This window comes from Heptranchias perlo, chromosome 12, assembly GCF_035084215.1.
Source record: "Heptranchias perlo isolate sHepPer1 chromosome 12, sHepPer1.hap1, whole genome shotgun sequence".
NCBI lineage: Eukaryota > Metazoa > Chordata > Chondrichthyes > Hexanchiformes > Hexanchidae > Heptranchias > Heptranchias perlo.
Genome location: NC_090336.1, coordinates 58,692,373 through 58,717,099, shown reverse-complemented (window position 1 = coordinate 58,717,099; position 24,727 = coordinate 58,692,373). Strand labels below are relative to the sequence as shown.

The 24,727-nt window shown below is 40.4% G+C and overlaps 1 protein-coding gene across 7 annotated transcripts in view; it reads right to left on the bottom strand.

Moving 5' to 3' along the window:
- Positions 1-24,727, bottom strand: part of LOC137328060 (coiled-coil domain-containing protein 73-like) — a 156,751-nt gene that overhangs the window by 77,714 nt on the left and 54,310 nt on the right. For all 7 annotated transcript variants that reach the window (XR_010964603.1, XM_067994181.1, XM_067994182.1 and 4 more), the window contains 6 exons: positions 23,007-23,078; positions 20,611-20,682; positions 19,816-19,851; positions 19,088-19,162; positions 16,964-17,002; positions 12,482-12,617 (listed from right to left, as the gene is read on the bottom strand). Coding sequence is in view for 6 of the 7 variants with exons in the window: in XM_067994181.1 (XP_067850282.1) it covers positions 12,482-12,617; positions 16,964-17,002; positions 19,088-19,162; positions 19,816-19,851; positions 20,611-20,682; positions 23,007-23,078 (430 nt within the window). In the remaining variant the exon portion in view is untranslated. The remainder of the gene's footprint in view (positions 1-12,481; positions 12,618-16,963; positions 17,003-19,087; positions 19,163-19,815; positions 19,852-20,610; positions 20,683-23,006; positions 23,079-24,727) is intronic.

Below are 24,727 nucleotides of genomic sequence, written 5' to 3'. Positions count from 1 at the left end.
TTGTTGCGCGGTGTCTGTTCATCCGTTGTCGCAGTGTCTGCATGGTCTCGCCAATGTACCATGCTGCGGGGCATCCTTTCCTGCAACGTATGAGGTTGACAACGTTGGCCGAGTCACAGGAGTATGAACCATGTACCTGGTGGGTGGTGTCCTCTCGTGTGATGGTGGTATCTGTGTCGATGATCTGGCATGTCTTGCAGAGGTTGCCGTAGCAGGGTTGTGTTGTGTCGTGGACACTGTTCTCCTGAAAGCTGGGTAATTTGCTGCGAACGATGGTCTGTTTGAGGTTGGGTGGCTGTTTGAAGGCGAATAGTGGAGGCGTGGGAATTAGTGTTCAGTTCCATTCGCAACTCCTCAAATAATGAAGCAGTCCGAGCCTGCATGCAGCAAGACCTGGACAACATCCAGGCTTGGGCTCGTAAGTGGCAAGTAAAATTTGCGCCACACAAGTGCCAGGCAATGACCACCTCCCCTTTACATTCAACGGCATTACCATCACCAAATCCCCCACCATCAACATCCTGGGGGTCACCAGTGACCAGAAATTTAACTGGACTAGCCATATAAATACTGTGGCTACAAGAGCAGGTCAGAGGCTGGGTATTCTGCGGCAAGTGGCTCACCTCCTGACACCCCAAAGCCTTTCCACCATCTACAAGGCACAAATCAGGAGTGTGATGGAATACTCTCCACTTGCCTGGAGGAGTGCAGCTCCAACAACACTCAAGAAGCTCGACACCATCCAGGACAAAGCAGCCCGCTTGACTGGCACCCCATCCACCACCCTAAACATTCACTCCCTTCACCACCGGCGGACCGTGGCTGCAGTGTGTACCATCCACAGGATGCACTGCAGCAACTCGCCAAGGCTTCTTCAACAGCACCTCCAAGACCTTTAGCACCTAGAAGGACAAGGGCAGCAGGCACATGGGAACACCACCACCTGCACGTTCCCCTCCATGTCACACACCATCCCAACTTGGAAATATATCGCCGTTCCTTTATCGTGGGTGGGTCAAAATCCTGGAACTCCCTTCCTAACAGCACTGTGGGAGAACCTTCACCACACGGACTGCAGCGGTTCAAGAAGGCGACTCCCCACCACCTTCTCAAGGGCAATTAGGGATGGGCAATAAATGCTGGCCTCGCCAGTGACACCCACATCCCATGAACGAATAAAAAAAAAAGTCCAGGTATCATTCAAGTAAATCTGCGCTGCACTTCCTCCAAGGCCAATATATCCTTCCTAAGGTGCGGTGCCCAGAACTGAACACAGTTCTCCAGTTGTGGTCTAACCAGGGCTTTGTATAGCTGTAGCATTGTTATAACTTGATAGCCTGGTGGTGAAGGATAGAATACTGGAGTCTGGTCTTCTGTTGCTTCCAAGCCTTTATTCACAGAGATCCCATTACACAGACTCCTATAAATTGATACGAGAGTCCCCAATTCATACCCACCACTTGAATACAATTAAGACTAACTGATTTAAATCACATAGATACAATTAACAGAATAACTTCTACCCCTCTTGTATCCTAGTCCTCTCGATATAAAGGCCAGCATTCCATTAGCCTTTTTGATTATTTTCTGTACCTGTCCATGACATTTTAATGATCTCTGTACATGGACCCCTAAGTCTCTTTGAACCTCCACTGTTTCGAGCTTTTCACCAATTAGAAAGTACTCTGATCTATCCTTTTTAGGACCAAAGCAGATGACCTCACACTTGCCTACATTGAAATCCATTTGCCACAGTTTTGCCCATTCACTTAATCTATTTTATGCTTCCATCTACACTGTTTACAATTCTGCCTATCTTCGTGATATCGGCAAACTTGGATATGTGGCTCTCTATTCCGTCAATTAAGTGGTTAATAAATACAGTGAATAGTTGAGGCCCCAGCACAGATCCATGTGGGACATCACTAGTCACATCCTGCCAATTTGAATACCTGCCAACTATCTCTACCCTCTGTTTCCTGCCGTTCAGCCAATTTCCTAGCCAGGTCAATAATTTGTCCTCAATTCCATGAGCTTCAACTTTAGCTAACAGTCTCTTATGAGGGACTTTATCGAATGCCTTCTGGAAGTCCATATAAACAACATCCATATCATTGACAAGTAATAGACATTCCCCTGTCCACTACTTTAGTCACGTCTTCAAAATATTTAATCAGGTTCTTTACAACTCCTGGCTCTGTCTGATCAGCTGAAAATTTTCAAGGTGTTCAGTCACTCTATCCTTAATTATAGACTCTAGTAATTTCCCAACAACAGATGTTAGGCTAACTGGTCTGTAAATCCTTGGTTCCTCTCTCTCACCTTTCTTAAATAGTGAAGTGACGTGCAATTTTCCAATCTAAAGCAACGGTTCATGAATCGAGAGAACTTTGAAAGATTATAGTTAGGGCATCTGCAATGTACTCACCAACATCCTTTAAAACCCTGGGATGGAAACCATCTGGTCCTGGGGATTTGTCACTCTTTACTGCAATTATTTTCTCTGGTTGGGGAGTCAGCGACAAGAGGCCATCAATTTAAAATGGTCAGTAAGAGAGGGGTTGGGAGAAACTTCTTTACGCAGAGAGCCGTTAAGAGTATGGAATGCTTTGTTACAGACAGTAGTTGAGGCAGAGAACATTGCAACTTTCAAGTGAAGAGTAAATATTTTAAGCAGATGATGATACAGGGTGTTATGAGAAGAGTGTAAGGCAGTGAGATTAGTTCCAGATTGCTCCAGCAAAAGGACAACACAAACATGATAGTTAAAATGGCCTCCTTCCGTGCTATGCTTCCCCTTGTCACATGATCAGGGTCAATTACAGTAATGTCATCAGCACTCACTGTTTTAAAATACAATCCTAAAAATTGAGATTCAGAAGAATATAAATGACATTAATCATCATTTTCTTTAAAAAGGGCTACTAAGGGGAAACCCCTTTCTTTACATGAAAAGATATCTAGTACAAGGACCATTAAGGCTATCACTTTGTTGATACTACATTAAAAGCAATAGAAGAATATTAACATTTTATTCTTTGAAAGAATGTGATCATTAATCAGCCTAAAAAGGCTGTACTTCATTTCTCTTTGAATGCAAGATGCATTAACTCTGTAAATGAGTTATATGCAGTGAAGTCCTGAATGCCTCAGGTGGAATGAACTGCTGACAGCATAGACTTAGAGGAATGAAGAAATGATCGGCAGAACCTACAGGTGACGAAATGCTCAAAATGATTATTGATGTTGTAGCTTTCTGCCCTATAGTTTCATGTCAATTATGATAAAAACATAAGAAATAGGAGCAGGAGTAGGCCATTCAATAAGATCACGGATGATTTTCACACACACTGAATAATTTGGAGCCACAAAAGATGCGTGGTTTTCTCTTTCTCTTTGTTTATTCTTTGATTATCTCTGCAGTACTACTCATCAGTTCAGAGAAGTGTGGGTTCTGAATGTACACGTGCAATAAGCCTTTCCTCCTCTAGGCCTGGTTCACAACTAATGGACTTTCCATCATGGTGGCTGCTCACTGTCCTGGATAGAAGTGCCACAATATTTATATTGTTCAATCTGATTTGGCTCTTTATTTACTTGGTGTCCTGACCATATTACCTTATCCATATAGAGGGCACCCAACCTACAACCAGTTGCAATAGTGCAATTTTTTTTCCCTCCATGTGGTTCTTGCATTCCTTTCATTCAGCAAATGTGCATTCTTTGAGAAGTAAAGCAGAATAAATTTGCAACACGTCTTCCTTACTGACGTTATAGCCCCTTGCAGGATTAACTTTTTTTGATTACTGTGCATTTGAATAATGTCAATTTTCATTCCACTGACTAGTACTAAATTAAGGCCTAGGTTAAATGTGACTGAAAATGCAAAAAAAAAATGGAACTGGAAAAGGCAATTTTATCAATCACGCCCGTTCCTTCCATAGACCAAGTATAATTCACTCTATCATAGACTCTACCCAGCTCATTTAATTTCCTGATGAAGTTCCATGAAATTCATCCCCTCTCACTAAAGATCAATAAAACAAAACTTCACAACATGTATCCAACATTATACATCCTATTTCAGTCCCCTTGCTTTGCATGGCATTTCCATCATCCCACCAGCTAAGAAATCATAATGTTCTTTCTCCTCAGTCTCTGCTATTGTTATGTCCTTTTCCCCCCCATTTTCCATCCTATTTTGATAATGTAGTCATTTACTCTGCTCATATACAGCATCTTATGTGTCAATTATAGATTACACATTAGATTTTTAGAGATTTGCAAGCGTCACAGGTCTGTGAAATGTGCTGACATTTCACAGACCTGTGGCACAAAGTTCTATTAATGCTACAAACAAATAAAGGTACAAAAACAATTCCCTTCACTGCAGAACTCTTTCTTCAAATGTCCAGGATACCGTTTTGGACAAATTATGACAACATTAGTGCAGATACTTATTCTGTAAACAGAACATTTTAAATATTTACTTTATCCAAACAAACCGGACATCTCCTACATTGGCAACATAAACAAATTCTAGAAATGTTCAGAAACCAAACGCTTGCTTATCACTGGAAATCAACCAATGTTTTTTTTATTATGAACCAGCGCAGCCTCAAACATGGGATCTGATTCTGTATCTCCATGCTGGTTGTTCTCGGGATAAACCTTGGAATCACTTCTAAGGTCACCCTAATAAGACAAACATATACAAAACAGAGAGCAGTAATATCCACTTTTAGACACAAATTTGGAATTCAAAATCATAATATCAGGATCACAAGGATAAACATCTAGTTAATTTTAGTAGCTAAGGAGCAAAGGTAGCATTTTCAGCCATAATAGTTGGAGTTATTAAATCTATTGTTTAAAAGGGTAAGCACAGAAAAATCTAACTCTGGGCATGCACTGTGCAAGTACCGAGCTTTCTAAAAATATCAGGATAAGGTATAAAAATACTATAAGTTAGAAACTGCTGTAGGTACTATTAGCAAATGAGCACTTCGTGCAATCATGAGCAATTCGTCCACCTGCTATTTTAATGATGGCGTTAACCAATCTGTTACATTAAATTCAGCACATGGGGCAAAATCACTCCTTCGGAACTTTTTCCAGTCTGTAAATCAATGTTTTCTGTGGGCATTTAACAATCTAAACTGCCTCTGCTGCTGTGACCACATTGCGCACTGATAGGCTCACCCGCCCAAAGCCTGCTCTTCCCTTCACCAACCACTGGAAATAATCACGCCGCCACAAGCTGCTTGTTCCAACTACTAGTCAGGGCATGGTCTGCTGCTCTCCTTACCCCTTCAACTCACTGTGGACTGGCTCCCATCGCTTCTACAGCTGCTCACCCAGTTTGTTCTGTGGCCCATTACCCACCGTCACTGGCTAATTGACCTCCCCATTCTGGCCCCTTCTCCCCCCACATCCACCGTCCCCATTTCCCTCTCTGCCTCCCCCAAAGGTCCTTAATCCACTGACAGCTGTGATTGGCCCACACTGCTCTCGCTCTCTGCTCAGTTTTCGGACGATTGTCAGACTCACTCTGCGAACCACTGTCCCTCTCCGCCTTTCCCTCAAGGGCAACTCCTATATTTAATTAATTTTCCCCAATGAAATCCTAATCTTTATTTCATTAATTTTGTTGACTGCAGCCTGGGTCTCTGATAACACTAAAAGAAAGACTTGCATTTACATAGCACTTTTCATGACCTCAGGACATCCCAAAGCGCTTTACAGCCAATGAAGTACTTTTGCAGTGCAGTCACTGTTGTAATGAACTAGCAGCCATTCTTCATCCATAATTTTAGGCAGCCTATAGCATCATAGCTGAGCTTAATCTTTGCCTCATTAACAGTTTTATTAAGCTAGTTTTTTTTAAATAAAACTTGCCTGTATCATGGGACAGTATTTTAGATTGAAGTACTTCACTCTACATTTTCCTTCTCCTTTAAAGTTTTTAAATTTTCAATTGACCCCCAGCCTCAACAGCTTTTTGGGGGACAGAGTTCCAGATTTCCACCACCCTTTGTGTGAAAAAGTGTTTCCTGACATCACCCCTGAATGGCCTAGCTCTAATTTTAAGATTTTGACCCCTTGCACTTTAAGAATTACGTGTCGGGTAATAATAAAGTAGGATCAGACAGCAAGACTGTTTTGAGTTTCCATCAATAAACTAAAAGCCAGTGTCCAGCTGGTTTGTACCCACTACTACAAATGGCAAATGAACTCCCACCCTTAGCATGAACCTGTTAGATTAAAAAAAGGCTATAAATTCAGCTGGAGGCTTTTAAAACAAAACTTATCTCTTTTTAATCTTACAAACATTCCTGCTGGATTCTATTTTTAATCCACTTTACGATAATATTTTATATATATTTTAACATAAATATACACAATTACCGATGCACCATAGCCTATAAACTACCATTTGCAATATCAACGGAGGAACAGTTAACACGTTTATATAAAATTCCTCTGTATTTCAGCAGAGGCATTAACGCATTTAAAACAAACTGCTTACTGCTTATATTAAAATAGCAGACAGGAATTTCATACAAATATGTTAAAGTTTTGTCTGTTAATATTGCCAACAGCAATTTCTAATCTTGTGTGTCATGCTGGGATGGCTATGGTTTGTCATGGAATTACCCAACAGTCTTGCGCATTGACATTTATTATCCAGGACCTGGCTGTTGCTTAATATTTTTATTATTCTATGTTTTTGGAAGCAATTTCTGTAGTTTGAAACCTTACCTGTAAAATACTATATAGCAGGTCACTGGTTGGCTTTCAGCAACGGCAATGCAAAAGGAATAGAAGTATGCATTTCACTTTCTTCTCAGATAAGATTTGCACATTTATTTGCAGCGGTGAATCCTTGACATGGAGACATATCCATAGAGTACAAGCCCAAGTAAGGAATACTGATTCTCCAGTTCTGATGAAAGTTCATCATCCTGAACCGTTAACTCTGTTTCTCGCTTCCATCAGATGCTGCCTGGCCTGCTGAGTGTTTCCATCATTTTCTGTTTTTATTAAAGAATACTGATGCAGTGGAAAGCTTTGATGAGACCATGAGCATTTGAGAAAGGCAACATGCGTTGAAGATAGGGATCTCTGACCTGTGCTCCCTGCAGTCACGGTCCCCCACTGGGAGTGTGGGATCGCGGAATTCCCTTGTTGTGTCCAATTTTGCCCAGAGTACTATAAAAAAAAGGGCACTGGGAAGGATTCGAGGGCAACAAGTCTAAATTTCCTAGATATATTGTAGGAGGATCATCCGAAGAAGAGGTCCAAGACCAAAGGAGGAGGGCCATCGGGATACCTACTACTCCAAGCAGCATGTCTACTCCAGGTGACAGAGCTCACATAAGAACAGGAGTGGGCCATTCAGCCCCTCGAGCCTACCCGCCTTGGTTCTGTAATCCTTAATACCCTTGCCTAACAAAAATACTCACCACAGAGTATTGTGTGAGGAGGCTAAACCTTACCACGGAAGCTACAGATGAGATTTCTTCTCCTGCAACCAAAGAGCAACAGTCTTATGTGGTAAGAGTGACAACTCAACTTCTTTTTTTGCCACAGAATCATTCCAATACTCAGCTGGAGACATGGTAAGGATTAGCCAGTTTGTAATTCACTGTTGCAGATGCTCCGCATTGACTTGTTGGCGATAGCATTAAATTCAGCAATTCAACAGAAGCAGCATGATAGGCACAGGGTTTTTTTTAAGGATGTGACATTCCCAAATCACTGTTCAAGCACCTGTACGGCCTGCTAAGAGGTTCAATGGAAAAGCATACGAAGTTACGAACATCCAAGTGGCATGCAACCAGTGCTAAAGAATTTTGCACCTCGGTGTCCGATTTCCAAAAGTCCCAAGAGTAATGTGGATCATAGCACCTGTACTGCTCAGCAAAAGGTCCATGATTAAGCGCATGAGAGAGGCAGGAATCTCATCGAGCAGACATTTGGTGTGCTGAAATAATGGTTCAGATATTTTGGATTACACCAGCAAGTCAATTACAAAATGTCCCAGAGAATTCGCAGAGTGGCAGTAGTGTACTGCACAACACAGCTGCAGAGATAGAAATAGCTTGTTTCTCAATGAAGAGCAGAAACAAGTCATAGGATGAGGAGGAGGAAAAGAATGGAACAGGGGCTAACAGAGAAGCCTCCTGCAATTTATGCGTCGCCCATGCAGTGTACAGACATTCAGACAATGACCTGCATTATAGCCTCCTTGAATGGGAGTGAGAGGTTTGACTCGGTGTACTCCACCACCCTCTCTCCAAAGCTTGGTGCTTTCTGTTAAAAGTAACCTTTTTCTGCAAGGCAAACAATATGCATTAAATGAGGGGCATATACACTTCAGCAAAGAGGATTTTTCGGCAACAGCAATGTTTACAGCCATTCGCATAGCTTGTCTGAATGTACGGTACCACGCTACAGAATGCTTCACAGCTTTGTAATTGTCAGCTGCAAGTGACTGAATAATGACAACAAATCTTCAATCTTTCTCACCTGCATATTTCTAGATTTTCTTCTTTTGTATGGCTGGCTTAACCAGCTCTCAACAATCTTCATTAGTTCCCTTTGTGTTTCAATTCCAGCAGGTTACTGAATCAATTTGGATTAAATTACTGAAGCTACTTAAGGGAACAGGTCCAATCCCTGTAATTTACTTTGATTGGCATCAATCGATATGTCATCATTATAAAAATAAATTGGCCTCCATGCTGTCACACTGTTTGTGAGTCGCAAGCCACCATTGCTTAACCTAGGTTTACACCTGCTGTGTTCTCTGTCGATTTTTCCCAGAAATTGCTTGATTGGCCTATTATGTGTAATTAAGACCTTCAGACTGGCTAAGCAGCTGTTCTGCTAACTGTGCTGCTTTCTTGCAGGTACTTGTTGCATCGGTCACTCAGTAGTTTGCTATTTTTAGCACCCCTTAATGCACCCAAGCTTCCAGGAATCCAAGAATAAAGTTGCGCTTCCTTGATGTTGTGCTACAAAAAAAAAGGAAATAAACACACTGGGGGTTATGTTGGTTAACCTCCGAATCCTAATTCACAGATTAGCCTGCGCCCGGTGGTATCTACTATGCAGTTAGATTGGTGCTGCAACTTAATTTACCTGATAGATGCGCAGCGTAGAGCCCTAGCTGCGTATGAATCATAGAATCATAGAAAGGTTACAGCACAGGAGACCATTCGGCCCATCGAGCAATCCAGCTAGTCCCACTCCCCCCTGCCCTTTCCCCGTAGCCCTGCAAATATTTTCCTCTCAAGTACTTATCCAGTTCCCTTTTGAAGGCCATGATTGAAACTGCCTGCACCACCCCCTCAGGCAGTGCATTCCAGATCCTAACCACTCGCTGTGTAAAGTCCCTCATCCCTGGAACCATTCTAGTGAATCTCTTCTGCACCCTTTCTAAGGCCTTCACATCTTTCCTGAAGTGCGATGCCCAGAACTGGACACAATACTCCAGTTGTGGCCGAACCAGTTTTTATAAAGGTTCATCATGACTTCCATACTTTTGTACTCTATGCCTCTAATTATAATTGTAAACAATTTTACAACACCAAGTTATAGTCCAGCAATTTTATTTTAAATTCACAAGCTTTCGGAGGCTTCCTCCTTCCTCAGGTAAATGTTCAGGAGCTCCTCGAAGCCTACGCATTTATACATATAGAACAATACATGGTGTTTACAGAATGCCCCTGCAACTGCCCGTTGCCAAGGCAAGCATCTAATTATAAAGCCCAGGATCCCGTATGCTTTTTTAATGCCTTTCCCAACTTGCCTTGTCACCTTCAACGATTTGTGTACATATACCCCCAGATCTCTCTGTTCCTGTACCTCTTTTAGAGTTTATATTGCCTCTTTCTTTCTACCGAAATGTATCACTTCGCATTTTTCTGCATTAAATTTAATCTATCCTCTTCACTGTTTACTACCCTTCCAAGTTTTGTGTCATCTGCAAATTTTGAAATTGTGCCCTGTACACCCAAGTCCAAGTTATTAATATATATCAAGAAAAGCAGTGGTTCCAGCACTGACCCCTGGGGAGCACCACTGTACACCTCCCTCCAGTCCGAAAAACAACCATTTACCACTACTCTGTTTCCTGTCACTTAGCCAATTCTGTCTCCGTGTTGCTACTGCCCCCTTTATTCCATGGGCCGCAATCTCGATGATAAGCCCACCGTGTGACACTTTATCAAACGCCTTTTGAAAGTCCATATACACCACATCAAATGCATTGTCCTCATCTACCCTCTCTGTTACCTCATCAAAAAACTCTATCAGGTTAATTGAACACGATTTGCCATTAACAAATCCATGCTGGCTTTCCCTAATCAATCCACCCTCGTCCAGGTGACTGTTAATTCTGTCCCGGATTATCGTTTCTAAAAGTTACCCCACCACTGAGGTTAAACTGACTGGCCTTCAGTTGCTGGGTTTATCATTACACCCTTTTTTGAACAAGGGTGTAACATTTGCAATTCTCCAGTCCTCTGGCACCACCCCCGTATCTACGGATGTTTGGAAGATTACGGCCAGTACCTCTGCAATTTCCACCCTTACTTCCCTCAGCAACCTTGGATGCATCCCATCCGGACCAGGTGACTTATCCACCTTAAGTACAGCTAGCCTTTCAAGTACCTCTTCTTTATCAATTTTTAGCCCATGCAGTATCTCATAGATATCTTCCTTTACTGAGACTGTGGTAGCATCTTCTTCCTTGGTAAAGATAGATGCCTCTCCATTTTCTCTGTTCTCTCCACTTCCCATCAACAGATGGGGCCCAAATCTCCAGTGAGTTGCTCGTACCTCTTAAAGGCAGGCTGCACCTCTTAAAGGCAGGCTGCACCTCTTATTTGCAAAAAATAAGATACAGTTCCGCACGGAGGTCAGACATCGCACACATAAAACACAGATGCTGGTCCCGTCCCTGTGTTTACAAACTGTTGAGTTATGTTAAAACATTGAATAAAGGTTGCACACTACTAAATCCCACATCCTCCAATCTGCATGCCAGACCTCACCAATCTGCCGATCTGAGTTTGTACCAGGCCTGCAAGAGTGCGTGCACCAAGGTTGTCTGCTGATTCACTAGAGTCCTTGGTGCAAGAGGTGGACAAAAGGAGGGGCATCCTATATCTGCAGCGGAGAGAAAGGCCCTCCAGACATATGCTCAAGAGGCAGTGGGAAGCAGTAGGGGTCGCAGTCAATGCAAGGCGCATAGCACCATGAATATGGATGCAGTGCAGGAAGAAGTTCAATGCTTTGACACAAGTGGTCAAGGTGAGTAAGGAAATTGACAAATGGCATCTCCTACCAACTGTACCACTAGCCGCATCCACTGTTTCACATACTACACCCCCCATCACCCATTTACCATCAAACTCTTTCAATCAGATGATTCCTCTCACCCTCACACATTCCCACCGTCGCAAGCTGCACACCCACAACTCACAGGTCACACACTGACAGCTATTCTCCCATGACAGGCACATCACCTTGATATCCTGCAGGACACTCACCGACACACTTCTCGCTTTCTTGCGGGAGAAGGTGGCGCATAACAGGAAGCAGCAAGTGGCAGGGCATTTAGCCCCTCGAGCCTGTTCCGCCATTCAATGCATGGTTGAACTGTGACCTAACTCCATATACCCGCCTTAGCCCCATATCCCTTAATACCCTTGGTTCACAGAAATCTATCAATCTCAGATTTAAAATTCACAATTGAGCTAGCATCAACTGCTGTTTGCAGAAGAGAATTCCAAACTTCTACCACCCTTTGCATGTAGAAACATTTTCTAACTTCACTCCTAGCTCTAAACGTTAGGCTATGTCCCCTCGTCCTAGTATTTAAATACAGGAGAACTCCAAAAATAGGTATAAATGCACCAGCAGCCAAAAGCAATAATCCATCGACTAACCTGTAAATCCTACATGGTCCCTTTAAATAGCAGTGGTGGGGGGGGTTCACCAAGCCGTCTAAGACATGTTCAAGTGTTCATGGTTCAGACAATGCGTTGAGTAGAGCTTTAAGTGCCAAAATAGTGTCTATCACTTTAAATCAACATTGCACACTGATCTAACACATATCCTCCTTACTTTACATGCTGCCAGCATTCATTATCTGCGCCTGCACAAATCCCTTTACCAAGATACATCCGGCGCACGTCACGCTAGAAGTGTGCGCGTGCATCCCAGACGCCATTTTGGAACTTTGGGAGGCCGCATAGCATATGAAACAAAGGGCACTACACGGCCGAATTTCTAGCCCACTGTGTTCTAACAGGAATTTCACCCTAAAGTGATCTGGATGGAACGGAATTGCCTTTTTTTATTCCTAGCTTCTTACATTCGAACTGACCTCAAATGTGCCATGTTATTTTTATTGCACTAAACTGAACTACAAAAAAGTATTGTGTGTGGGTTTACAAATCTTACTTACCATTTTGTTCAAGTTTCTCATGAGCTTGTTTGACTAACCCACACTGGCGACTGATAGCTGCAAAACGTTTCTCAACTTCACTCAGTTGACTGAGCTGGTTATCCTTAGCTACAGACTGCAACTGCACTTTTTGCTCCTGCAAAACATAAAAAAGAAAAAAATGCATTTAAATGCAGTTTCTAATTCATTACTACAAAATGGAACTAAAATTCCATAAGGCTAAAAGTCTCACTGAAGTAAGGTGGGGTGAGACCTTGGAGCATTCGAATGCAACAATAAGGACTTTGAAGGGGAATGGCAAGCCAGTAGGATCTGGTGAGGACTGGGGTAATGGAGTTTCGAAGTGATAAACAGCAATTGCATTTATATAGAGCCTTTAATGTAGAAAAGGCAACCCAAGGCACTTCATAGAAGCATAAACTTAGATGAAGAGGGGTGGGACGAGGCTCATGTGCAGCATAAACACCAGCATAGACCAGTTGGGCTGAATGGTCTGTTTCTGTGCTGTGGACTCCATGTAAGCTGACAAAAATCGACACCAAGCCAAAGAAGGAGATATTAGGAGGGTTGACTAAAAACTTGGTCAAAGAGGTGGGTTTTAAAGTAGAGGGAGGTGATGAGCCGAAGAGATTTACCGTGAGAATTCCAAAACTTACAGCCAAGACAGTTGAAGGCGTGGCCACCAATGGTGGGGTGAAGGGAGTTGATGTTGCACAAGAGGCCAGAGTTGGAGGAATGCAGAGTTCTCGAAGGGTTGCAGGGCTGGAGGAGGTTACAGAGATAAGGGGCATGATTTTAGCATGGAGCCGGAAACTGAGTGGGTGGGTAGATTATCGAGTGGAAAACCCAGAGGTCAAGTGAGCGCGCTGGATTCTGCGATTCCAACCCAATTGAAGGCAACTGATTTCACTTCCGGGTATCCTGCGCAACAGCCAGCCAGATTGAGAGGCTGACTGGCTGTCGGGAAGGGAAGCAGCCAGGAATTGGAGAGGAGGGAGGGAGGGAGGGAGGGAGGGAGGGAGAGATCATGGGCCATGGAGTGGGGGGGGCCAGGGGGGTCTGATGCCCGAGGCAACCATCGGGGGGTCTCGACCATGGGGGGTGGGGGGGGAGGGTCTTGGCTTGAATGCTGGTTTAATAACCTAACCAGCAATTTCTGAGATGGGGATTAATGAGAGTTTGTAATCCTATGCCAGAATTTCTGCTCAGTGATGGGGTGGAGAAGGTTTGTTGTCCTAACCTGGAATTTCTACTATGTGTTTGTGGTCATAAGCTGTGGGGATGCATTTGGCCTAATGATCATTTTTTAGGGGGTTGTTTCCCGATATATATTCATTGGCTTGGTTCCCAATCTTTGCTCAGTGGGTGGGTTTGATTCTTATTTTTTTGCTCAGTTAAGTGGGGGCCTCATTTATTATTCTACCAGGGGGTGTAGAATGTGATGCAATGGCGGTGCTGCAGGGGATAGTTTTTTTTTAAATCGTTGGTTGCTGTTCTTGCGAGTTGATCTCCCGTGGCATTGCACGTGGGGAGTCAAAACCAATGCAACTTTTCACATCAACCAAGGGAGATATTTGAACCAAGACAGGGGAGAGGTAAGAGAATTGGAGAGGGTGAGAACAGTGAAGGTAGACTGAGTGAGGGGGAATGGAAGGGTTGGGGAGAGGCAGCGAGGGGGTGGGGAGAGGCAGCGAGGGGGAGGGGAGAGAGGGCGGATAGAGGGTGAGGACAAGGGAGGGATGGGGTTAGGGAGAAATGAGGGGAGAGGAGGATGGTAAGGAAGAGAGAGGGAAAATGAAAGAGGAAGGGAGGAATAGAGAGGGAGCAGGAGGAGGAGGAGAGAGGGAGAGAAGGTGGTGAGGTGGAGAAGGAGATAAGTGATTTCATGATCAGTAACATTCATTTTTTAAACTTCCTAATAGCACCAGCACCAGCATTAGCATTAAAAGATGAAAACCATAACAGATGTTCCTGGCAGTTATATTCTGCTGCATATGGGAAATGTGGTGGATTCAATCAAAGGGCTGGTCAACCACTGCTGAGAGAAGACTCAGCTGAGGAAAAAGAAGGACCTTTAGGAACTCTGGTGTGGAAAATAGAGGAGGAGAAAATTAGAAAAGGGGATGAAGTATTTACTGGGGCGGGAAGAAACACAATCAATATAGTTGTGGCAGTCTGAGCTTGTGATAAATATCTATGGGCAGCCTATTGCCAAAGATGGAGAGAGAGAAAGGCAGATAAAGGAGGGAAGAGATGGACCACACAAAGGCAAATAATGGATGAGAATTGGAAACACATTTGAAGTTCTATCATTTTTATTAGCAAAACAGCCAAGTTCTTACAAAGTGTTATGATTCTTCCAAGTAACTTGACTGCAGAATATTCCAATATTTCAGATGTTGTCATCATTCTTAAAAACATAAACTTGTGCACACTCAACACTGTTTGGAGGATGTTAACAATTGATTATTTTTAGTTTATTTAATTGAGTGATGGCTGGAAGAGTGAATAGAGACCCAACAGAAAACAAAACTCAGCCAAACGTTTGCCCGAGAGAACTGAGAGACCAGCTGCAATCCATGAGCTTTTCTTGAGCTGTGTCAATCACAGGTTTAAAGGGCCAAATCAACTTTTACATGAATCTCATCTCCGTTTCACTGGCAAGTTTGAGAAGCCATGGGAAACCCGTAAGGTAACATTCGTTTCAGGTTCAGAATCCACAAAAAATTACCTACCATAAGTATGTGAAGTAGGTGAATTGCCCCTTTCACGATCCGCCTGCTTGCATTAATAGGAGACCGACTTCCGAGTTTCGGAGGCGCGCGTGCGCACCCAAACACGCCTGGGTTGCTACCCACCTGCCCCCAGGGTTAAAATTACCCCCAAGATGAGCAGCAAGGGTAGGATATGGGTGGAAGAGTTTTGGACAAGCTGGTTTATGGAAGATGAAGGATGGGAGGCTAGCCAGGAGAGCACTGTAATCGTCGAATCTGGAGGCATGGGTGAGATGTGCTGAGTCAGGGGCGGAGACGAGAGATGTTACGGAGGTGGAAGGAGGTAATCTTTGTGATGGAGAAGATATCGGGTCAGAAACTCAGCATAAGGTCATGGATTAGAGTTTCAGAAACAATAAGGGAAAGATCGGGACAGAGGTGGAAAACATTTTCAAGGTGGATGGTGACAGTCATGGCAACAGAGTCTTGCCGACAGAATGGATGTTTGGAAGGAAATAGCTCAGGATCAACTAGCATACCAAAGTTTCACACCACCCTACTTGTTAATTGTATCCATATGATTTATATCAATTAGTGTTAATTGTATTCAGGTGGTGCATATCAACTGGAGACTCTCTTGTATCCATTTATATGAGAGCTCATCTAGGGGGTGCATGGTGGGTAATGTGGATCGCTGTGAATAACGGCTTGGAAGCAACTGAAGACCAGGCTCTAGTATTCCACCCTTCACCACCTGGCTATCCGACTTTTTACACTCCATAGCCTCAGGTAGCAGTCGATAAAATTAAGTGGTGAGGTACATAGAGAGCCAAAAGGAGTGGCTTTAGTTTCGCCAACATCAAGCTGGAAGAAATTTGGATTCTTTCAAGACTTAGTGTTGGGCAAGCAGTTGTAGAGTCACCCAACACTAAGGGAATCAAAAGGTAAAGCTAAGCATCATCAGCACTTTTGTGAAACCTGTACCATATGAACATTCATCGTGAATTTCAGCACCGTGTATGCTTTTGTGTTATGACAAAAAGAACACTGGTATATCAAGTGCACAAATGTCCAGTTCATTCACCGACTAATTGTTATATTGGAGAACACAAATAAGCATCTAATAAAGTGTTTATACTGGTATTCACTAAATGATCATTACATTTTAGATTTCAATAGGATCAACAAAACAAAGGTGTTCTTTCCAAGGAAAATAGGTTTAGGTTATATGTGCAGAACAATAAACTAGCAAACATTTGTTGTTTTCTAAATGAGGATCTTTCATGTGAGAAAAAAGATGAATCTTTAAAGAAATATGGAGCAGCATTATTTATAACAACAAAAACAATTTGAGGAAGAACACTCTCCATGAAGAAAGGATCATAACTTTGAAATAGTTAAAAATGTTTTGACAATTTTAGGCTGGGGATGAGGGAGGCGAGAATGTGTGAAGCACCCAGTAAAGGTTGAAATGTTATTCCACCTCTGTTAATCAAAACTAGTACAATGAAATATTTTAATGGCCTGGCTTAATTCTCAACAGCCGTAGTATAAACAGATTTGTAAAAGTTTTATCAGCAATTACTGCCTAGAATAATTTGAACAATAAGGTGTCTGGCATTGAAGCAAAGCTCTCCTGCAGTGTTTGAGGTTCCAGTCACAGCCTCCCTTTGCCTTACTGGCCCATCCCATTTTTGTTTTCTGCCTTCAACTCTTCAATCTCCCCATTTGGCTGGACAATGGACTGGATAGCAATATAGTTCCTTACCAGTTCACCTAGCTTCTTTTCCAGACTGTACTTGGAAACCTATGGGGAGGGAGGGGAGATAGCCACGGTGTTAATAATTTCTCAGATAAAAACAACAATTTGAAACAAAGAAGCATGATTGCTCAAGTTCTCCCTCGCTTTAAAAACCACACGCGCAGTATGACACATTGTTACTTTCTTCCTATTTCTTGTGATGTCTTTAAAAATAAGCTGTAAATAATACAATCAACACATTGAGTACAAAATAGCAATTCCAAAAAAAACATTTACCTTCCAGTTCTGTTGATCTTCTTGAGTGTTATTTAATATGCCTGCTACACAATACTTAACACCTTCCTTCTAAATATACTGCACTAACATGCTTGAATAAAGGAAGACAACAGAGTAGGACTAAGGGTCATTTGAATTTATTGCGCTCCCCAAGTTCCTAATTTTTTTTTTTAAAAAAGCTTCATTCTAAATAGCTTTTCCAAATAATACTATTTATACTTTTGGCTTTCTACTATCTGACACAAAGTGGTTTTAATGGAATCTTTAGTGGCTTTGCAATTCTGTCATGTAAGACCCATTTACACATAGAATATTTCAGTTAAAAATGCCTCATGAAGCTTGATCCTCAGCTGGCTTATTTTCCAAAGTGAATTGCAATGTTTAGCTTACTGCAACATATCACAGAAACCAGTTTATATTTACAGCTGCAGTATTCCATTTTTTTTTGTTTTGCATACTCTGATCTAATTAAAATTCCTGTATAAACAGAGTAGTTAGTTACTTGTGTCACCTTCTGCTTGTTTTAATCATCTGGTTAATGTAGGGTGTGCTTTCAAAACCAACAAAATACCTCCTCATGCCTGACCTTTTGCGCTGTAGCTGTAAGGATTTGTTTGGCTTGTTCAATCTGTGACATAGCATAGGTGATGTATAGGGTTTGCCATGCTCTGCTGCACATGACACATAGGTATTGTAGAGCAATAAAAAGAACTCTTGGCCTTCTCTAAGTGAGATAATGGAATTTTTTACATTAAATGATATTGAGACCTATATAGATAACACAGTATGATATTTGCCAGCACTTATGAGGTCAGCAGCACCCAGTCCAAGAGTTATTGTAGACGTTCCAGTCATTGACTTCATTTTGGATGCTGCTCTCTTGAGAACCAGCTGTCGAATTACCCAGGTAATCTATTTACAGAAGCACTTTTCCGACACTTAATGTACTTGAAACAACTAGTATTTTATTCAGAATTAATCCATTCCTATAAAAAACCTGTACGTAAATATGTCTAGTCCCTCTGTTTGATTATATTTAATAGTTAATATGTGATTCATTTCCTTGTTAATACGAGTCCCATTAACATCGTAGTAATGGCCATCATATTCTCTTTGTATCGGTCACAATTTACAAGCTTTTTCTATTCCATTTCTTAATATAAGCATGAAATTTTTAAAAAACATGAATATGACCCTGTTCATGTACATTTATGCCAAGAGTTTGGAAACTGGCTTCTGTGATATGTTGTAGTTAATCCATCCATGCTAAGATCAATCTGTTTATACAGTAATAAGTCACAGTTGCTTTTGCAGCAAAGTGCGACAGTTATAAATTTACAACGTACTATAGACTCCTTTACTGACAATCTGATATATAATTGTGTAGTTTAATCTACTACTTAGTACACGGACAACTTTACAACATTTGCATAATTACAAAGTACTATTTATCAGCACCAATCACCTCTGGTTTACTATAGGGCTTTCCATTCGATTGTACATCAAAGTTCTGTGTGGCAAGTAACTGCTAATTGATAACATATGCAGAAATAAACAACAGATGGATTAAAAATTAGTAGCAATTGCCACAACATTAAATCTAATAGGATTCCCTTCAAATATTACAAAGCTATTAAAACATTTTTTTAAAAACTCCAAACTATTTTCTTTGTAAGCCATATCTAGTTTATTTCGAAAACTAGCCTAATTAATTTCATGACTAATGTTGTATGGTCAATCTGGCTATTGAAAATATTTACCAGATTAAATTAGGCTGTGTAGAGCCCTATTTAATACTTTACTTACCACATCACTACTTTGTTTTTAAGAATGTGAAACACTGATCCATGTTACCTGCAGTACTTTCAGTTCTTCCTTAAGTCCATTGATTTCTCTTTCTTTTGACTCTGAGGTAAGCTGGAATTTTCCCTACAAAAAATAGTATTCATTATCACAGCTATCTAGCCTATATACAGATTTCTACATGCAGGGGTCAGCATGATTAGTATATGCAGAATAAAAGGAACAATTTCTTGTTTAGGAATCTATTTTAAAATTGAACAAAATTTATATTTCTGTCTTTTCAAATATTCCATGATTTTTGCTCTAACATACAGTATATCCTTTGTAAATACTGTGGTCAGGAACATAATTGAAAGCTAATTAGAGAAGCAGGTGCTTTATGTGTGTTTTTTTTATTAGTAATGGAGCCATAAATTATGTCAAAGACTGCAGTGTATCAGTATTATAAAGGGAGTCTACTGTATTTGCTTTGAAGAGGTAAATTAAAATGAAGCCACATTTCCATGATTAAAGTCTCTGTTTTGATAACTGTTTTGCTAAAATTACTGATAGGGAGACTTAGGGGGTGAAGTTGCTCCTATGAGATCAATGTACTGATAATTAATTACCAGAAACAAGTAACATTTAGCAAACGCACAGGACTGAAATAATGGTTGCAACAGTAATGGAAACAACAAAAGACACAATAACCGTTTAGAAGACAAGTTTTACAGTAATGTGTAATGTTCTCCTATACAGCGTTTACTGTGTGGTTTAGCATTCCTAATGATAAGCAATACCTTCTCCTCTTCCACTGCAGTTACTCGTGTCTGAAACTATAAGGAAACAAATCCAGTTAATATCAATGCTCGTTAAAATAAAGATAAAACAAGCCCACATCATAACCCTTTTACACTTGACAGCATTTTACTCTTACAGTTCTTGGGCCACATGTGACAGAATAGCTTCATCTCCTCAAATTTAAAATAAGGTGTTTATGCAGTTCTATCAATATTTTAACTAAATTAATCAAAGCATAAACCAAATGAAAAAATATTACATTTAAGCAGAATCTCACAATGCACAAAACCCAATCTTGTTCTAAGAGCTTAAGCATAAAATAAATGGTGCAGCAATGGTTAGGTACTTTACATGTGAAAATGAATTGTATAATGGTATTGTTACAGTATGCATATATCATCACTGGCTAGTTTAAGTATTTTTAATCTTGATGTATGGCATCTGGATTTAAATCTGTGATAATGTTTTTATGTTTAACGCAGAAATAATTAATTATCTTTGATAGTGCTTTATATTTATGAGTAGATAAAAACTGTTCCATCTTATACAACCAATGGAGGGGTTGATGTCCTACAGTATCATCGGATAGCGAAAAGGTTACAACACAGCCTCATAGATTAATAATACAAATAATTAAACTCTCATATTCCAGATGCCTGTTCATTACCAGCAGCATAAAATAGGTTAAACCATACAGATTTTTCACCATTAAAATTTAACGATCGGCTGTTATAAACTGTTTCATTGTCAAACAAAATCTACTTTTTCTTAAATCGATCTCAAAAGATAGATACCTGCTTTTTTAGGACAGTCATAGCTTCTTCGTGCTGACTGGATAGTGCATTGTACTGATGCTGTAATGATTCCTGCTTTGCAAATAAACACCAGTGAACCAAACTATATCCTGTGAAATACAGGTTAATAAATGAAGCAAACAACTGCCTCAGTTGTTCACATTTTAAGCACAGATCTCAATATTTGGCCACAACTGTTTGTCAGACATATTTATCAAAGTCTATCAATTAAATTATTGATTATTTCAATGAAATGTATATATTTTAAAATGTAACCTGTCCTATATGATTATTTTAAACAGATACAATTTTACTTCACACTACCACAATTAAAATATAGCTCAAATGCAGAGCTTATATTATGTCCTCATATAACCAAGAATTTACATGTAAATGATGAAGCTAAAGAAATAATTTTAAAAGCAGTGGCAGCCTGGTATCAAAGCAGGTCAGTGAACATCACACTTTGCAGAGTGGTTGGACATGGATTTGTACTTGTAACCCCCCACATGGTGAGCATCCAGTCATGGTCTAGCCATCGGAGTAAAGGCAGCCAAGGGCAGATATAACACGAGAATGAAGAAACCAAAAGACAGATGGGAAAACTTTACAATGAAATGGGTATATATACAGATCTTTTTTTAAAAACATGCAAGTACAAGCTTTTAAAACCATAATCTCGATAGGGTTACCTCTCTACTTGCCACATAATGGAGTTGTTTACTGTGACCATCTTACCAAAATATTTCTGCGCTTAAAGGGACAATGACCCTTACTGTTTGTTTCCCTTTCCCACCCCCCTCCATTTCTCCAGAATACATAGAAATCGAATGAATGTGGTAAAAAATCAAGTTCTGATCAATATATATGTAAAATATGTAACTTCTATTTTTTGAACAGGTTTTTTCTTTCCAAAAGATTTCTGTACATAATTCGCAAACATTAACTAGTTCTTCAAAATTAGCAGATGGCAAATATGTCTAAACATAATTTTCGTAAGACAATTTCTTGCTTCTATGACCATCATCCACATCATGACCATTAAGCCTTCCTCACTGGTTGTCTGTATTTGAATCCTTCAGTGGCTTATTTTGGTTATTTTCACTTTTGTTATTCGCCAATCAAATTACGCAAACCTTTCCTCCCCATTCCAATTTTCTAACCAATCACATTCCAGCAATAAAAAATTCCAACATGCAGCTACCACATCGGTTTCTCACCTACCCCTCAAATAGCAAACATACACAAACCAAAATCACCAACTTGTACCTAAGCTTGGTTCCAACAACTCCCACTACACCTCCCAAACAGCATGATGCACCCCACAGATCTCTGAGCATACTGGACTCCAGGTACACCCTCTGTCCCATGCTTCATGATCCCCAACCAGCCAGCAAAGGCTCATTTTTTGGGGCCCTGAGGTAAACAAACAAAATGTGCACATTCAGGAGAGAGAGAGAAAGACCCTGTTAATTGAAGAGAAAAGAAGAGAAGCTTGTTGAGGGGGGGGGGGGAGGGGCAGAGAGAAGGCATCTGTCCTGAGAGATGTTATGAAACAGCATATTCTAGGACTCAACGTGAGCAACACCCCCCATGAGATCCACTCATTTTATATGAACATAAAATTATACGGTCAACTAGTGTTTCATTCTGTACCCAGTGATCTAGCCAAGGACTGATGTAGCTCACTACCACAGCGTCAAGTGCATTAAGATAACAGACAGTCCTGGCACTTAATCCACATGTATCTGCTTGGGAAACCAAACCAGTACTGTAATACAACTTACTGGACTGCTCTCAGTTTAACTTTAACTTCCAGGCAAGTATAACTCAACACTGTACAAAGAATAGATAGTTCATTATAAGAAAGGTTAAAAACAAATACATAAAACAAGTAACATTCTAATAAGATGCTCTCATTTTAATCAAATCCATAAAAGAACAACTGAATATACAGCCTAACAGTCACATTGGTAGTGCTGAGCCCTCGGCTGGGAGACCGGAGTCTCAAGCCCTCCAGTTAAGATTTCCCTAGAGACAAATTTGTCAATGAGCTGGAGTAGGGACAGCAAATGTCCAGAACGGGATTCTACTTTGCACTAGTGCAGCACAGCTCCAAGCAAAATGGCTAAAGAGCAGTAATGTGAGCCATGCCCCCCCCCAACAAACAGTAATGTAGATATAAGAATTTAGTTATCAAAAAAAGGAAAATGGGCAGAAAACAATCAAATAAATAAGCAACTGTGTTATATAGTAGACTTCCTTTAAAAGGGGCTTTTACAGCACTGGTATATTGGACATTATTTATGGCTTCATTTCTAATAAGAGTACCAAAACATATGTTTTTGCATGGCTCCTAATACTATACTATGTTTTTTGTAAACATAATACATTACCTTTTGCCACTCTAGTTCTTGCTTTTCCACCACAAGATTACTGATCTGTTCTTCATACCGACTTTCTGCAGCCTAAAATATACAACAGGGTATTCTTCAGTAAATCAGTACAAAAATGTCTTTTAGTAAAACTCGAACTTCAATTATGCCAGCAGTGCTGTATTATCTGCTGTATGATCCAGCAAAATAATTCAATAAACTAAACTGACTGCAACAATATCTTACATGAAACACAGCCTCTTATTGTGATATTAATAAAAAATAAAGTTTGCAACACTCTGGTACTATAAAGAAAACAATTTTTACTGAAAACGACATCACACAAAACTGTAATTATTCCTCCTCCGCTCCCCCAAGGTGGAAAAATAAAGCAAATTACCTCATGCACCTTCTGATTTTTTATTTAGAGGTAGGAGTACAATCTTGTGCAGTGTTATTTATACAATGTCATTAGAGAGTGCTGCTACCATAACAGTGGAAATTACACACAAGATAAAGCACTTAAGTATTTGAAAGTGCAGAATACAAAAAAAGATTATGCACCAAAGAAAGGTCATGTCTCCTTGCTGAAGTTTTATAGAGGTAACTCAACAGCAACCTTTCTTTGCATCTTTCTGCAGTTACATATAGCACAATGACAGAAATAATAAAATTCAGCACTCTGTCTACGTGACAAAGATAACATCAAGGTATGTTGTTTACGTACCTTGTGCACAATCTGAGTTCACCCTGTTCACTAAACAATTTTTTTCTAACTTCAGTGAATAAGAGACACTTTATTCTTAAACCGACCAACCTTGTTTATGGAGCTATGTACAAGACATGAACACATAATCCAGATTGACACCAGTGCACTACTGAGGGAGGACTGCATTGTTGCAGGTGCCATCCTTTGAATGAAGCTGCATCTACTTGTTCCTGTGGGTGTTAAAAGACCCCATGGAACCATTTGAAGAACAGGAGAGTATGGACAATATTCTTCCCTCAACCAAGACCACCAAAAGCAGATTAACTGGATATTCAACTCATTGTTTTTTTAGGTATCTTGCTGCATGCAAAAATGGTTGCCATGTTCACCCACACAACAACAGTGGCTGCACTTCAAAAGTAATTCTGTGTGTATGAAATTCTTTGGAACTTCCTGAGACATGATGCAGGTTATTTTTCTTTTCATATTCACATAAAAGGATAATGGAATATATTTTATAACTCCCCGAGTAGTTTAGAAAATGATGGTACTAAAATAATTTAATCACTATAGAAAAGCAACTTAATTGAAAGTTAATACACAAAATTTACCCATCAAATAATTGTCCTAATTGGTTGTTTGTCACTAAACCTTTAAATGTTCAATGATTGATTTTTCAAATGTTTTGCAATAATGTATAGACCATACACGACCTGCAAATAGGTCATCATTTTGTCCTGCAACATATTTTTGGTTGCATCTATCATTTACTAGAACCAAATGCGATGAAACATTGTGGTTTTGGGTAGAAATGGACAAAACCTGTATTTAACTTTCCCATCCTCTATTTTCAACCACTTAATTTAATTGAAAATAACAGACCTCTCTAATTTAATTAAAAATAACAGACCTCTTGGTGAGACCGCACCTGGAATACTGCATACAGTTTTGGTGTCCATACTTAAGAAAAGACATACTTGCTCTCGAGGCAGTACAAAGAAGGTTCACTCGGTTAATCCCGGGGATGAGGGGG